The 17,880-nt window shown below is 42.7% G+C and overlaps 1 protein-coding gene across 2 annotated transcripts in view; it reads right to left on the reverse strand.

The window, feature by feature from the left end:
• LOC135515549 (serine/threonine-protein kinase B-raf-like) overlaps nt 1-8,250 on the reverse strand; it is a 61,823-nt gene extending 53,573 nt beyond the window's left edge. Inside the window, exons 1-2 of one of the 2 annotated variants that reach the window (XM_064939166.1) lie at nt 7,828-8,133; nt 2,251-2,352 (exon numbers count right to left, since the gene is read on the reverse strand). In XM_064939166.1, the coding sequence (XP_064795238.1) occupies nt 2,251-2,352; nt 7,828-7,983 (258 nt within the window). In that variant the 5' untranslated portion in view covers nt 7,984-8,133. Of the gene's footprint in view, nt 1-2,250; nt 2,353-7,827 lie in introns of both variants that reach the window. The other variant, XM_064939167.1, reaches the window with a different exon arrangement.
• Between the last annotated feature and the right edge of the window lie 9,630 nt (nt 8,251-17,880).

The following is a 17,880-nucleotide window of genomic DNA, read 5'->3' on the forward strand; positions in this document are numbered from 1 at the left end:
TCCATTGCTCGTGTTTCTTGGCCCAAGCAAGTCTCTTCTTCTTATTGTTATCCTTTAGTAGTGGTTTCTTTGCAGCAATTCGACCATGAAGTCCTGATTCACACAGTTTCCTCTGAACAGTTGATGTTGAGATGTGTCTTGAACTCTCTGAAGCATTTATTTGGGCTGCAATCTGAGGCAGGTAACTCTAATGAACTTATCCTCTGCAGCAGAGGTAACTCTGGGTCTTCCTTTCCAGTGGCGGTCCTCATGAGAGCCAGTTTCATCATAGCGCTTGATGGGTTTTGCGACTGCACTTGAAGAAACTTTCCAAAGTTCTTGAAATCTTCCGGATTGACTGACCTTCATGTCTTACAGTGATGATGGACTGTTGTTTCTCTTTGCTTATTTGAGCTGTTCTTGCCATAATATGGACTTGGTCTTTTACCAAATAGGGCCATCTTCTGTATACCACCCTTACCTTGTCACAACACAACTGATTGGCTCAAACGCATTAAGGAAAGAAATTCCACAAACTAACTTAACAAGGCATACAAGATAATTGAAATTCATTCCAGGTGACTACCTCATGAAGCTGGTTGAGAGAATGCCAAGAGTGTGCAAAGCTGTCTTCAAGGCACAGGGTGGCTACTTTCAAGAATCTCAAACATAAAAGGAGTTACCCTCTTCCTCACAGAGTAACTCACCTCCAGGTATATGGACAGAGGGGTACATCCTCCTCACAGGGTAACTCACCTCCAGGTATATGGACAGAGGGGTACATCCTCCTCACAGGGTAACTCACCTCCAGGTATATGGACAGAGGGGTACATCCTCCTCCTCACAGGGTAACTCACCTCCAGGTATATGGACAGAGGGGTACATCCTCCTCACAGAGTAACTCACCTCCAGGTATATGGACAGAGGGGTACATCCTCCTCACAGGGTAACTCACCTCCAGGTATATAGACAGAGGGGTACATCCTACTCACAGGGTAACTCACCTCCAGGTATATAGACAGAGGGGTACATCCTCCTCACAGGGTAACTCACCTCCAGGTATATGGACAGAGGGGTACATCCTCCTCACAGGGTAACTCACCTCCAGGTATATAGACAGAGGGTTACATCCTCCTCCTCACAGGGTAACTCACCTCCAGGTATATGGACAGAGGGGTACATCCTCCTCCTCACAGGGTAACTCACCTCCAGGTATATGGACAGAGGGGTACATCCTCCTCACAGGGTAACTCACCTCCAGGTATATGGACAGAGGGGTACATCCTCCTCACAGGGTAACTCACCTCCAGGTATATAGACAGAGGGGTACATCCTCCTCACAGGGTAACTCACCTCCAGGTATATAGACAGAGGGGTACATCCTCCTCCTCACAGGGTAACTCACCTCCAGGTATATGGACAGAGGGGTACATCCTCCTCCTCACAGAGTAACTCACCTCCAGGTATATAGACAGAGGGGTACATCCTCCTCCTCACAGGGTAACTCACCTCCAGGTATATAGACAGAGGGGTACATCCTCCTCACAGGGTAACTCACCTCCAGGTATATAGACAGAGGGGTACATCCTCCTCACAGAGTAACTCACCTCCAGGTATATGGACAGAGGGGTACATCCTCCTCCTCACAGGGTAACTCACCTCCAGGTATATGGACAGAGGGGTACATCCTCCTCCTCACAGGGTAACTCACCTCCAGGTATATGGACAGAGGGGTACATCCTCCTCACAGGGTAACTCACCTCCAGGTATATGGACAGAGGGGTACATCCTCCTCCTCACAGGGTAACTCACCTCCAGGTATATAGACAGAGGGGTACATCCTCCTCCTCACAGGGTAACTCACCTCCAGGTATATAGACAGAGGGGTACATCCTCCTCACAGGGTAACTCACCTCCAGGTATATGGACAGAGGGGTACATCCTCCTCCTCACAGGGTAACTCACCTCCAGGTATATGGACAGAGGGGTACATCCTCCTCCTCACAGGGTAACTCACCTCCAGGTATATGGACAGAGGGGTACATCCTCCTCACAGGGTAACTCACCTCCAGGTATATGGACAGAGGGGTACATCCTCCTCCTCACAGGGTAACTCACCTCCAGGTATATGGACAGAGGGGTACATCCTCCTCCTCACAGGGTAACTCACCTCCAGGTATATGGACAGAGGGGTACATCCTCCTCACAGGGTAACTAACCTCCAGGTATATGGACAGAGGGGTACATCCTCCTCCTCACAGGGTAACTCACCTCCAGGTATATAGACGGAGGGTTACATTCTCCTCCAAACTTGTCCAGTAGTGCCTCTAAGTGCTCCTGTGTCAGCTTGATCATCTGCTTGATATTCCAGATCTAAGAGGACACACACACACACACACACACACTTTAATTATGAACGTCACATCATACCGTTATATAGCCTAATTACATTGACTGAGATGGTGACTATAAACATTGCAGAGGCATAGCATGTCTCTGTTCCAAATGGAGCCCTATTCCCTATATAGTACACTACTTTAGACCAGATCCCTATTCCCTATATAGTACACTACTTTAGACCAGGGCTCTATTCCCTACATAGTACACTACTTTAGACCAGAGCCCTATTCCCTACATAGTGCACTACTTTAGACCAGAGCCCTATGTAGTGTAGTGCACTATGGGTCCCTATCGGTCGTGGTCAAAAGTAGAGTAGTCAGCTAAACAAAGGGACTCGGGTGGCGTTTTGGAAGCAGCCATTAGACACTAGTAGTGGAAGCCTATGCTACTGGTTGTTCTGTCTCTTCCCTGCGTCCCCAACTTCACAACCGACTGTCAACATTAAAATACACATCATTACACAACCGACTGTCAACATGAAATCCCAACCGACTCTCCACCCTGGGAGAGGGAGGGGGGGGGTCAGTCTCCTCTCCACCCTGGGAGAGGGAGGGGGGTCAGTCTCCTCTCCACCCTGGGAGAGCGGGGGGGCAGTCTCCTCTCCACCCTGGGGGAGCGGGGTCAGTCTCCTCTCCACCCTGGGAGAGCGGGGGTCAGTCTCCTCTCCACCCTGGGAGAGAGGGGGAGGGGGATCAGTCTCCCTCTCCACCCTGGGAGAGAGGGGGGTCAGTCTCCTCTCCACCCTGGGGGAGCGGGGGTCAGTCTCCTCTCCACCCTGGGAGAGAGGGGGAGGGGGGGGATCAGTCTCCTCTCCACCCTGGGAGAGAGGGGGGTCAGTCTCCTCTCCACCCTGGGGGAGCGGGGATCAGTCTCCTCTCCACCCTGGGGGAGCGGGGATCAGTCTCCTCTCCACCCTGGGAGAGAGGGGGGGGGGGGATCAGTCTCCTCTCCACCCTGGGAGAGAGGGGGAGGGGGGGTCAGTCTCCTCTCCACCCTGGGGGAGCGGGGGTCAGTCTCCTCTCCACCCTGGGGGAGCGGGGGTCAGTCTCCTCTCCACCCTGGGAGAGAGAGGGGGGGGGGATCAGTCTCCTCTCCACCCTCAGCCATGTCTTCCACACAACAACCACCAGACAAAATGCATATGCAACGCTCGTCTTTGTATAGACAGTATACCACCATAACAAACCAAGTCCTCTTCAGGGGCTTCAGTTAGAAAAAGCATGTTCTATGTGAGAAAATGCTTGATAAACCAGTGTCTCTACCGTGGGCCATGGATCCTAAAATAACCAGTCACACAAACCTTCCCCGTCACTGGTTAAATGCATGGAAGCGTCTGTACATCCAGAGAGGAGGCCTAGAACTAAGACAAGCCCCGCCCCCGTTGCCCTCAGATACTCGGAACATGATTTGAAATTAGGGCTGTCTTGAAAAGCCCAACCAAATCCTTTCTAGCATTTTAGGGGTCTCATTGAAATGGTCGTAAGCTACATAAGAGTTTGATACTCTGATCAATCTTGAGTGGTTTGAGTACCGTACACATTCTTCATGAGCACAAATTAATTTAAATATATGTAAAGTGACTGCGGAAAGTATTCAGACCCCTTGACTTTTTCCACATTTTGTTACGTTACAGCCTTATTCTAAAATAGATTAAATCATTTTTTCCCCTCAGCAATCTACACACAATACCCCATAATGACGTCACAATACCACATAATGACATCACAATACCGCATAATGACATCACAATTCCCCATAATGACATCACAGCACCCCATAATGACATCACAATACCCCATAATGACATCACAATACCCCATAATGACATCACAATACCCCATAATGACATCACAATACCCCATGACAAAGCCAAAATAAGTTTTTAGAAATGTATTAAAAACAAAACAGAAATAGCTTATTAACTTAAGAATTCTGGACCTTTGCTATGAGGCTCGAAAATGAGCTCAGGTGCATCCTGATTCCATTGATCATCCTTGAGATGTTTCTACAACTTGGAGTCCAGCTGTGGTAAATTCAATTGATTGGACATGATCTGGAAAGGCACATAACTGTCTATAAAAAGGACCCACAGTTGCCAGGGCACTTCAGAGCAAAAAAACAAGCCATGAGGTCAATGGAATTGTCCGTAAACCTCTGAGACAGGATTGTGTTGAGGCACAGATCTGGGGAAGGGTAGCAAAAAATGTCAGCAGCATTGAAGGTCCCCAAGTGCCCTCCCATCATTCTTAAAATGGAAGAAGTTTGGAATCACCAAGACTCTTCATAGAGCTGGCAACCCCGCCAAACTGAGCAATCGGGGTAGAAGGGCCTTGATCAGGGAGGTGACCAAGAACCTGATTGTCACTGACAAGAGCTCCAGAGTTCCTCTGTGGAGATCGGAGAAGCTTCCAGAAGGACAACTATCTCTGCAGCACTCCACCAATCAGGCCTGAGGAGTGGCCAGACGGAAGCCACTCCTCAGTAAAAGGCACATGAGAGCCCGCTTGGAGTTTGCCAAACAGGCACCTAAAGGACTCAGACCATGAGAAACAAGGTTCTCTGGTCTGATGAAACCAAGATTGAACTGTTTGGTCTGAAGGCCAAGCATCACGTCTGGAGGAAACCTGGCACCATCCCTACGGTGAAGCATGGTGGTGGCAGCATCCCTACGGTGAAGCATGGTGGTGGCAGCATCGTGCTGTGGGGATTTTATTCAGCGGCAGGGACTGGGAGACTAGTCGGGATCGAGGGAAAGATGAACGGAGCAAAGTACAGAGAGATCCTTGATGAAAACCTGCTCCAGAGCGCTCAGGACCTCAGACTGGGGCGAAGGTTCACCTTCCAACAGGACAACGACCCTAAGCACACAGACAAGACAACGCAGGAGAGGCTTCGGGACAAGTCTCTAAATGTCCTTGAGGGGCCCAGCCAGAGTCCGGACTTGAACCCGATCAAACATCTCTGGAGAGACCTGAAAACAGCTGTGCAGCGATGCTACCCATCCAACCTGACAGAGCTTGAGAGGATCTACAGTGAAGAATGGGAGAAACTCCCCAAATACAGGTGTGCCAAGCTTGTAGCATCATACCCAAGAAGACTGGAGGCTGTAATCACTGCCAAAGGTGTTTCAACAAAGTACTGAGTAAAGGTTCTGAATACTTATGTAAAATGTGATATTTCAGTTTTTTATTATTAACACAATTGCAAAAATGCTTGTTGTATTGTGTGTAGATTGAGGATTTAAAAAATATATATATTTTTAATACATTTTAGAATAATGATGTAACACATTTTTGGGAAAAAGTCAAGGGGTTTGCAAACTCCCACTTTTAATATGGTATGACTACTTGCATAAAAACCTGTGGATGGAAACGTGAGGCCGGCGAGTACTGTTTCATGAAAATAACTCCAAATGCGCACATCATGTGTATATCTGGGGCAGGTGGCTGTCACACCTCTGGACTCTAATTGGCCTCAGTCTGGACAATGTTTTACTGTTTTGGGGCAATATGACTTGTGATCAAAAATTATAGAATTCAAATTCAATGACATTCTCTGATTCTATGACCATTGAAAGAGACTCCCCGGGACTTTTTAGCCAGTAGTTCTGAAAGTAACGCTCACTAGCCAATAGTGGTTCTCGATAAAATTGCGTACTACGTCACATCGGAACAGATATGTCATTGCTCTCTCCACTCTGCATCTTGATTCGTTGTCACTCAAAATGGCGAGGTGCTGAAGCTCATTGGCTAGAAATCAAATTGCTAGGGGACTAGCCCATGTGGGAGGTGGGGGGGAAATGGAGCAGCACAGCTTCCAGAAATACTGTTGCTTTCAAACTCGGGATTCCGTGGCTAATTGAGGTAAGACAGTAATTCTTGCGCATAGATTATGCTTGTATGAACTACACATTGACGCATCCTGCCCAAAGCTGGAGGTTTCAAAAATACTTACTAGTAGCCAAAGTTCTGGAGCCTGTCTAACTGTTCTATTTGAATTCTGTTTGATTCTATGTGCATTCTATTTGAATTCTGTTTGATTCTACGTGCATTCTATTTGAATTCTATGTGCATTCTATTTGAATTCTGTTTGATTCTGTTGACTGCTGAATGGGGGCCAATATTATTCACTAAGCTTGGAAGATATCCTGAAGATTTGCAGATATCCCGCGCGGACAAAATTTCAACAGACAATAAAGATAATAAAGGTATTTATTGAGAAGGCATACAATAACATCAGTCAAGCACTTTTGGGAAGGAGAAAGTTTAGCTAACTTGAGTATACCTTTAAAAAAAATCTGACTAATTTGGCCTACTAATTGATGTAATTACCTGGATCCCAGGTGAATTGGTTTATGAGTTCTACTGTAACCAGAGAAACCACTCCTATCAACAGCAGGTTACTCAAGGTCCCAAAGTTAAGCTGACAGGGAATTGATTGAGGATTTTGGTTTGGCTCGTTGCACAACGTACAGCTTTTTCTATTTGACTAATAGATACAATATGATGCAATTGTGATTTTGCCATTATTTTATATTATGGTCAATTGGATACGCTTGATATGTCACTCACTAAATACCTTTTGACTGTTGCATCATGTTCTTTATTTTAATGTCATGTCTTCGATACAGGCCTTCTTGCATTGAAAGCAAAAATATTTTTTTAAATAGCTGTTGAAAAATATGTTTTAACTTTACATAAATGTAACGTTAGCTAAGAGCGTATCATTTGAGCCATGGCGATGGAAGAGGCCTAGCTTAGTGTATAGCTATTAATATTCGTGCGCTAATAATTCTGCATGAACCTCCATAACATTGGATCTATATTGTAAAATAATGTACATTTTATCAACCAAAACAAAGCCGATCTTTGCACAGCCATATCAGCTCCCGTCGACAGCCCACGAAGGGGTTCTCTTCTTGACGAAAATCCCTGATGAATTGTTCATAAATATCAATAAAAGTTTGTCAGTTAGCTATATCGGTATAAAACGATGTATTATCAAGTCATACGCGGTAGATCGCTGAAGTCAAACGGTGCCGGTGCCAGGTAGCGAACAGAGAGCTGGATGCAGCCGCCGCAGAGAGAGAGAGAGAGAGAGAGCGAGAGAGAGACCTGCTGGAGAGAGAGAAAAAAACCTCGAAAAGCAAATGAAATATAGGCAGGCCTGAAATAAACATTGCCGTCAGCGTACTATTACACAAATCTAACGTGATCGATGTAGTCTAACGCAAAATGCACCTTAAGGAATAACGGCAAATACAAAGAGGACGAAGGACACGTTAGTGATGGAAATCATTTCCATTTTAGTGCATCATCTCGCCCCCTGCAATGCATCCCCACGATCCATATTACAGCCGGTGTTTCCTAAAGATCCCCATCCAGCAACCTCCACTCGGTACCCCCGTCTCGTCATGCCCAGCTTCACCCCCGTCTCCCCGGTCCATACCTCCTCGTCCTGCGGACATTCCGGGATCCCCACCGAACAGGCGGGGTCCAGGCAGGCTCCCAGCTCCTCCAGTCCCCGCTCCCGCTCCGGGTCTCGGTCCATCGTGTCACCGTTGAAGACGGGCGGTGGGGACTCGGCGTTACTCAACGCCGCCATTTTAAACTGCGATCAGCTGAGTGGAAAATAATCGAGGAGAGGAGACAGGAGGGGGAGACAGATTCAAGAAATGTAGCTGGGTAGTAAACCACCCCACCGGGATGTGATGGTTTTGGGGTACACGAGGAAATTAGGGTACCACTTTCCTCCTTTCTGTGTCAGTGACTATTTCTATTGGTTTATTATGTCAATAGCGAGTATTTAATTTGTTTCAGTGACCGCATATGGTTTTGCTTACTGATTAGTAGCTGGTCCAATTACATAGGCATCAAGTGCACTTGCAAAATAAAAAAGCTTCCCAACAAAATACAAAAAAAAACATTCACCATAAAACAAATGTAGAGCACCAACCTTTGTAGGTCTACCACCATACACAGACAGGCAAACCAAACTCTAGCTGAGATTTTAACTCCAATAGTTAAAATCTCAGCTAGACCAGAGAGAGGTGAAAAGGCGAACCGAGAGGGGTAATTTGGCCCAAAATCTGTCTCCTCCAGCAGGTGGCGTTGTTTCGTCCTCCAGGCGAGGTGTATTTTAAATTTTTAATTTCACCTTTATTTAACCAGGTAGGCAAGTTGAGAACAATTTCTCATTTACAATTGCGACCTGGCCAATATAAAGCAAAGCAGTTCGACACATACAACGACACAGAGTTACACATGGAGTAAAACTAACATTCAGTCAATAATACAGTATAAACAGGTCTATATACGATGTGAGCAAATGAGGTGAGATAAGGGAGGTAAAGGCAAAAAAAGGCCATGGTGGCAAAGTAAATACAATATAACAAGTAAAACACTGGAATGGTAGATTTGCAATGGAAGAATGTGCAAATTAGAAATAAAAATAATGGGGTGCAAAGGAGCAAAATAAATACATTAAATACAGTAGGGAAAGAGGTAGTTGTTTGGGCTAAATTATAGGTGGGCTATGTACAGGTGCAGTAATCTGACAGTTGGTGCTTAAAGCTAGTGAGGGAGATAAGTGTTTCCAGTTTCAGAGATTTTTGTAGTTCGTTCCAGTCATTGGCAGCAGAGAACTGGAAGGAGAGTCGGCCAAAGAAAGAATTGGTTTTGGGGGTGACTAGAGAGATATACCTGCTGGAGCGTGTGCTACAGGTGGGAGATGCTATGGTGACCAGCGAGCTGAGATAAGGGGGACTTTACCTAGCAGGGTCTTGTAGATGACATGGAGCCAGTGGGTTTGGCGACGAGTATGAAGCGAGGGCCAGCCAACGAGAGCGTACAGGCCGCAATGGTGAGTAGTATATGGGGCTTTGGTGACAAAACGGATAGCACTGTGATAGACTGCATCCAATTTGTTGAGTAGGGTATTGGAGGCTATTTTGTAAATGACATCGCCAAAGTCGAGGATTGGTAGGATGGTCAGTTTTACAAGGGTATGTTTGGCAGCATGAGTGAAGGATGCTTTGTTGCGAAATAGGAAGCCAATTCTAGATTTAACTTTGGATTGGAGATGTTTGATATGGGTCTGGAAGGAGAGTTTACAGTCTAACCAGACACCTAAGTATTTGTAGTTGTCCACGTATTCTAAGTCAGAGCCGTCCAGAGTAGTGATGTTGGACAGGCGGGTAGGTGCAGGTAGCGATCGGTTGAAGAGCACGCATTTAGATTTACTTGTATTTAAGAGCAATTGGAGGCCACGGAAGGAGAGTTGTATGGCATTGAAGATCATTTGAAGGTTAGTTAATACAGTGTCCAAAGAAGGGCCAGAGGTATACAGAATGGTGTCGTCTGCGTAGAGGTGGATCAGAGACTCACCAGCAGCAAGAGCAACATCATTGATGTATACAGAGAAGAGAGTCGGTCCAAGAATTGAACCCTGTGGCACCCCCATAGAGACTGCCAGAGGTCCGGACAGCAGACCCTCCGATTTGACTCACTGAACTCTATCAGAAAAGTAGTTGGTGAACCAAGCGAGGCAATCATTTGAGAAACAAGGCTGTTGAGTCTGCCGATGAGGATGTGGTGATTGACAGAGTCGAAAGCCTTGGCCAGATCAATGAATACGGCTGCACAGTAATGTTTCTTATCGATGGCGGTTAAGATATCGTTTAGTACCTTGAGCGTGGCTGAGGTGCACCCATGACCAGCTCTGAAACCAGATTGCATAGCAGAGAAGGTATGGTGAGATTCGAAATGGTCGGTAATCTGTTTGTTGACTTGGCTTTCGAAGACCTTAGAAAGGCATGGTAGGATAGATATAGGTACAGTGCCTTGCGAAAGTATTCGGCCCCCTTGAACTTTGCGACCTTTTGCCACATTTCAGGTTTCAAACATAAAGATATAAAACTGTATTTTTTTGTGAAGAATCAACAACAAGTGGGACACAATCATGAAGTGGAACGACATTTATTGGATATTTCAAAACTTTTTTAACAAATCAAAAACTGAAAAATTGGCCGTGCAAAATTATTCAGCCCCTTTTACTTTCAGTGCAGCAAACTCTCTCCAGAAGTTCAGTGAGGATCTCTGAATGATCCAATGTTGAAGCCTGAAATGTGGCAAAAGGTCGCAAAGTTCAAGGGGCCGAATACTTTCGCAAGGCACTGTATATTTATATGGAGACCAACGTAGCCACAGGAAAAGGGAAACCAGTGAAGAACAAACACCACTGTAAATAAAACCCATATTTATGCTGATTTATTTACTCTTTTTACTTCAACTATTATTTTGTTACAACACTGTATATATATATATATATATATATATATATATATATGTAATATGACATTTGCATATCGTTACAACACTGTATATATATATACATAATATGACATTTGAAATGTCTTTATTCTTTTGGAACTGTTGTGAGTGTCATGTTTACTGTTAATTTTTATTGTTTATTTCACTTTTGTTTTTTTATCTACTTCACTTGCTTTGGCAATGTTAACACGTGTTTCCCATGCCAGTAAAGCCCCTTCAATTGAAATTGAATGGATTATCTCTCCTCTGTCAGAGATACGAAGCAGAGACAGATCCTTACCAAGTACAGGCAGAGTGACCTCCGATTGACATAGAAACCGGCAGACATAAAGACATGGCTCCCCAAAGAGGAGCGTGTATGTGGTCACTGCACAACAGGGGAGGTAGAGACAGAGATGCACTTTCTCCTTTACTGTGATAAATATTTCCTCACCAAGAGATTCATTATTCGTAGAAATGACTCCATTTATTCCACATTTGATGTTATTAGAAGGAAAAACAACAAATGCTCATAGAGCAACGGCTCCTCTTGCAGACTAATATGTATTTGCCTCCCAAAGCCCGAGAGACATTGAATAATTAACTTAATTATTATTATGGTTGTGATTATTATTGCTAATAGTAGTGGTGCGAGTAGTAGGGGTGATGGTAATGATATCAGTTTAATTAATGTTGGTAGTGGTGGTATAGTATTGTTGATAATTAATGATGGTAGTGGTGGTATAGTATTGTTGATAATTAATGATGGTAGTGGTAGTGGTGGTATAGTATTGTTGATAATTAATGATGGTTGTGGTGGTAGTGTTGGTATAGTATTGTTGATAATTAATGATGGTAGTGGTGGTATAGTATTGTTGATAATTAATGATGGTAGTGGTGGTATAGTATTGTTGATAATTAATGATGGTAGTGGTTGTGGTGGTATAGTATTGATGATAATTAATGATGGTAGTGGTGGTATAGTATTGATGATAATTAATGATGGTAGTGGTGGTATAGTATTGTTGATAATTAATGATGGTAGTGGTTGTGGTGGTATAGTATTGATGATAATTAATGATGGTAGTGGTGGTATAGTATTGATGATAATTAATGATGGTAGTGGTGGTATAGTATTGTTGATAATTAATGATGGCAGTGGTGGTATAGTATTGTTGATAATTAATGGTGGTAGTGGTGGTATAGTATTGTTGATAATTAATGATGGCAGTGGTGGTATAGTATTGTTGATAATTAATGATGGTAGTGGTGGTATAGTATTGTTGATAATTAATGATGGTATAGTATTGTTGATAATTAATGATGGTTGTGGTGGTATAGTATTGTTGATAATTAATGATGGTAGTGGTGGTATAGTATTGTTGATAATTAATGGTGGTAGTGTTGGTATAGTATTGTTGATAATTAATGATGGTAGTGGTGGTATAGTATTGTTGATAATTAATGGTGGTTGTGGTGGTATAGTATTGTTGATAATTAATGATGGTAGTGGTGGTATAGTATTGTTGATAATTAATGATGGTAGTGGTGGTATAGTATTGTTGATAATTAATGGTGGTAGTGGTGGTATAGTATTGTTGATAATTAATGATGGTAGTGGTGGTATAGTATTGTTGATAATTAATGGTGGTTGTGGTGGTATAGTATTGTTGATAATTAATGATGGTAGTGGTGGTATAGTATTGTTGATAATTAATGATGGTAGTGGTGGTATAGTATTGTTGATAATTAATGGTGGTAGTGTTGGTATAGTATTGTTGATAATTAATGATGGTAGTGGTGGTATAGTATTGATGATAATTAATGATGGTAGTGGTGGTATAGTATTGTTGATAATTAATGATGGTAGTGGTGGTATAGTATTGTTGATAATTAATGATGGTAGTGGTGGTATAGTATTGTTGATAATTAATGATGGCAGTGGTGGTATAGTATTGTTGATAATTAATGATGGTTGTGGTAGTGGTGGTATAGTATTGTTGATAATTAATGATGGTAGTGGTAGTGGTGGTATAGTATTGATGATAATTAATGATGGTAGTGGTGGTATAGTATTGTTGATAATTAATGATGGCAGTGGTGGTATAGTATTGTTGATAATTAATGATGGTAGTGGTGGTATAGTATTGTTGATAATTAATGATGGTATAGTATTGTTGATAATTAATGATGGTTGTGGTGGTATAGTATTGTTGATAATTAATGATGGTAGTGGTGGTATAGTATTGTTGATAATTAATGGTGGTAGTGTTGGTATAGTATTGTTGATAATTAATGATGGTAGTGGTGGTATAGTATTGTTGATAATTAATGATGGTAGTGGTGGTATAGTATTGTTGATAATTAATGATGGTAGTGGTGGTATAGTATTGTTGATAATTAATGATGGCAGTGGTGGTATAGTATTGTTGATAATTAATGATGGTTGTGGTAGTGGTGGTATAGTATTGTTGATAATTAATGATGGTGGTGGTAGTGTTGGTATAGTATTGATGATAATTAATGATGGTAGTGGTGGTATAGTATTGTTGATAATTAATGATGGTAGTGGTGGTATAGTATTGTTGATAATTAATGATGGTATAGTATTGTTGATAATTAATGATGGTTGTGGTGGTATAGTATTGTTGATAATTAATGATGGTAGTGGTGGTATAGTATTGTTGATAATTAATGGTGGTAGTGTTGGTATAGTATTGTTGATAATTAATGATGGTAGTGGTGGTATAGTATTGTTGATAATTAATGGTGGTTGTGGTGGTATAGTATTGTTGATAATTAATGATGGTAGTGGTGGTATAGTATTGTTGATAATTAATGATGGTAGTGGTGGTATAGTATTGTTGATAATTAATGGTGGTAGTGGTAGTATAGTATTGTTGATAATTAATGATGGTAGTGGTGGTATAGTATTGTTGATAATTAATGGTGGTTGTGGTGGTATAGTATTGTTGATAATTCATGATGGTAGTGGTGCTATAGTATTGTTGATAATTAATGATGGTAGTGGTGGTATAGTATTGTTGATAATTAATGGTGGTAGTGTTGGTATAGTATTGTTGATAATTAATGATGGTAGTGGTGGTATAGTATTGATGATAATTAATGATGGTAGTGGTGGTATAGTATTGTTGATAATTAATGATGGTAGTGGTGGTATAGTATTGTTGATAATTAATGATGGTAGTGGTGGTATAGTATTGTTGATAATTAATGATGGCAGTGGTGGTATAGTATTGTTGATAATTAATGATGGTTGTGGTAGTGGTGGTATAGTATTGTTGATAATTAATGATGGTAGTGGTAGTGGTGGTATAGTATTGTTGATAATTAATGATGGTAGTGGTAGTGGTGGTATAGTATTGATGATAATTAATGATGGTAGTGGTGGTATAGTATTGTTGATAATTAATGATGGTAGTGGTGGTATAGTATTGTTGATAATTAATGATGGTAGTGGTTGTGGTGGTATAGTATTGATGATAATTAATGATGGTAGTGGTGGTATAGTATTGTTGATAATTAATGATGGTAGTGGTGGTATAGTATTGTTGATAATTAATGATGGTAGTGGTTGTGGTGGTATAGTATTGATGATAATTAATGATGGTAGTGGTGGTATAGTATTGTTGATAATTAATGATGGTAGTGGTAGTGGTGGTGTGTATCTGTCAGTATCTGGTGTGGATCAGAAAACCAGTCAGTATCTGGTGTGGATCAGAAAACCAGTCAGTATCTGGTGTGGATCAGAAAACCAGTCAGTATCTGGTGTGGATCAGAAAACCAGTCAGTATCTGGTAAGGATCAGAAAACCAGTCCGTATCTGGTGTGGATCAGAAAACCAGTCAGTATCTGGTGTGGATCAGAAAACCAGTCAGTATCTGGTGTGATCAGAAAACCAGTCAGTATCTGGTGTGGATCAGAAAACCAGTCAGTATCTGGTGTGATCACCATTTGCCTCATGCAGCGTGACACATCTCCTTCCCATAGAGTTGATCAGGCTGTTGATTGTTGCCGGTTGGAATGTTGTCCCACTTCTCTTCAACGGCTGTTGCGAAGTTGCTGGATATTGGCGGGAACTGGAACAGTGTCGTACACGTCGATCCAGAGCATCCCAAACATGCTCAATGGGTGTCATGTCTGGTGAATATGCAGGCCATTGAAGAACTGGGACATTTTCAGCTTCCAAGAATTGTGTACAAATCCTAGTGGCATGGTGCTGTGCGTTATCATGCTGAAACATGAGGTGATGGAGGATGAATGGCATGACAATGGGCCTCAGGATCTCGTCACGAAATCTCTGTGCATTTAAATTGCCATTGATAAATGCTATTGTTTTCACTGTCCGTAGCTTATGCCTACACATACCATAACCCCACTGCCACCTTTGGGCACTCTGTTCTCAACGTTGACATCAGCAAACCGCTTGCACACACAACACCATACACGTGGTTGTGCGGTATTGAGGCCGGTTGGACGTACTGCCAATTTCTAAAACAACATTGAAGGTGGCTTATGGTAGAGAAATAAACATTCAAGTCTCTGGCAACAGCTCTGGACATTCCAACAGTCAACATGCCAATTGCACACTCCCTCAAAACTTGAGAAATCTCTGGCATTGTGTTGTGTAACAAAACTGCACATTTTAGAGTGGCCTTTGTCTCCAGCACAAGGTGCACCTGTGTAACAAATCATTCTGTTTAATCAGCTTCTTGATATGCCACTCCTGTCAGGTGGATGTGTTCTCAGGAAAAGGACAACTGCTCAATAAACAGGGATGTAAACACATTTTGAGTCTAACATTGGAGAGAAATAAGCTTTCTGTACGTCTGGAACATTTATGATATCTTTCATTTCAGCTCACGGAACCAAAACATCACGTTGCATTTATACTTTTGTTCAGTGTAGAACGGCTGCATCTCCTCATCTCTCCTTTGACCCATTCTGAGTGCACACCGGGGGGGGGGGGGGGGCATAGTCAAAAACACATCTTACAAGTCCTACCTTCACGTACTGAAACCTATCTTTTGGATTATGTCAAATGAATTAAATTGGACATAATCAAGATTATGGTTCTGGCTTAACTGCCATGGTGTTAAATGAGTGTTCTGGTCTCATGATGAGCAGCCAGAAGAGACCAGCTCTCTGGGACAGAGGATATTACACAGAGAGAGATACAGAGAGAGAGACAGACAGCGAGAGAGAGGCAGACAGCGAGAGAGAGGCAGCGAGAGAGGCAGTGAGAGAGACAGCGAGAGATACAGCGAGGAGAGAGAGAGATACAGAGAGAGAGAGAGAGCGAGAGATACAGAGAGAGCGACAGATACAGAGAGAGAGAGAGCCGGCGAGAGATACAGAGAGAGAGACAGCGAGAGATACAGAGAGAGAGAGCGACAGATACAGAGAGAGAGACCCAGAGATACAGAGAGAGCGACAGATACAGAGAGAGAGAGAGCCGGCGAGAGATACAGAGAGAGAGAGAGACAGCGAGGACAGAGAGAGAGGAGCCCAGTAATATCAGTGTTCTTCCCAAATGCCACCCTGTTCCTTTTATAGAAAGGTTCACTATATAGGGAATAGGGCTCTGGTCTAAAGTAGTGCACTACATAGGGAATAGGGCTCTGGTCTATAGTAGTGCACTATATAGGGAATAGGGCTCTGGTCTATAGTAGTGCACTATATAGGGAATAGGGCTCTGGTCTATAGTAGTGCACTATATAGGGAATAGGGCTCTGGTCTATAGTAGTGTACTATATAGGGAATAGGGCTCTGGTCTAAAGTAGTGCACTACATAGGGAATAGGGCTCTGGTCTATAGTAGTGTACTATATAGGGAATAGGGCTCTGGTCTAAAGTAGTGCACTATATAGGGAATAGGGCTCTGGTCTAAAGTAGTGCACTATATAGGGAATAGGGCTCTCGTCTAAAGTAGTGCACTATATAGGGAATAGGGCTCTGGTCTAAAGTAGTGCACTATATAGGGAATAGGGCTCTGGTCTAAAGTAGTGCACTATATAGGGAATAGGGCTCTGGTCTAAAGTAGTGGACTATATAGGGAATAGGGCTCTGGTCTAAAGTAGTGTACTATATGGGGAATAGGGCTCTGGTCTAAAGTAGTGCACTATATAGGGAATAGGGCTCTGGTCTAAAGTAGTGCACTATATAGGGAATAGGGCTCTGGTCTAAAGTAGTGGACTATATAGGGAATAGGGCTCTGGTCTAAAGTAGTGTACTATATGGGGAATAGGGCTCTGGTCTAAAGTAGTGTACTATATAGAGAATAGGGCTCTGGTCTAAAGTAGTGCACTATATAGGGAATAGGGCTCTGGTCTAAAGTAGTGGACTATATAGGGAATAGGGCTCTGGTCTAAAGTAGTGTACTATATGGGGAATAGGGCTCTGGTCTAAAGTAGTGTACTATATAGAGAATAGGGCTCTGGTCTAAAGTAGTGCACTATATAGGGAATAGGGCTCTGGTCTAAAGTAGTGTACTATATAGAGAATAGGGCTCTGGTCTAAAGTAGTGCACTATATAGGGAATAGGGCTCTGGTCTATAGTAGTGTACTATATAGGGAATAGGGCTCTGGTCTAAAGTAGTGCACTATATAGGGAATAGGGCTCTGGTCTAAAGTAGTGCACTATATAGGGAATAGGGCTCTGGTCTAAAGTAGTGCACTATATAGGGAATAGGGCTCTGGTCTAAAGTAATGTACTATATAGGGAATAGGGCTCTGGTCTAAAGTAGTGCAATATATAGGGAATAGGGCTCTGGTCTAAAGTAGTGGACTATATAGGGAATAGGGCTCTGGTCTAAAGTAGTGGACTATATAGGGAATAGGGCTCTGGTCTAAAGTAGTGTACTATATGGGGAATAGGGCTCTGGTCTAAAGTAGTGTACTATATAGAGAATAGGGCTCTGGTCTAAAGTAGTGCACTATATAGGGAATAGGGCTCTGGTCTAAAGTAGTGTACTATATAGGGAATAGGGCTCTGGTCTAAAGTAGTGCACTATATAGGGAATAGGGCTCTGGTCTAAAGTAGTGTACTATATAGAGAATAGGGCTCTGGTCTAAAGTAGTGCACTATATAGGGAATAGGGCTCTGGTCTATAGTAGTGTACTATATAGGGAATAGGGCTCTGGTCTAAAGTAGTGCACTATATAGGGAATAG

The sequence above is a fragment of the Oncorhynchus masou genome, chromosome 27, assembly GCF_036934945.1.
Source record: "Oncorhynchus masou masou isolate Uvic2021 chromosome 27, UVic_Omas_1.1, whole genome shotgun sequence".
In the NCBI taxonomy this organism is placed as follows: domain Eukaryota; kingdom Metazoa; phylum Chordata; class Actinopteri; order Salmoniformes; family Salmonidae; genus Oncorhynchus; species Oncorhynchus masou.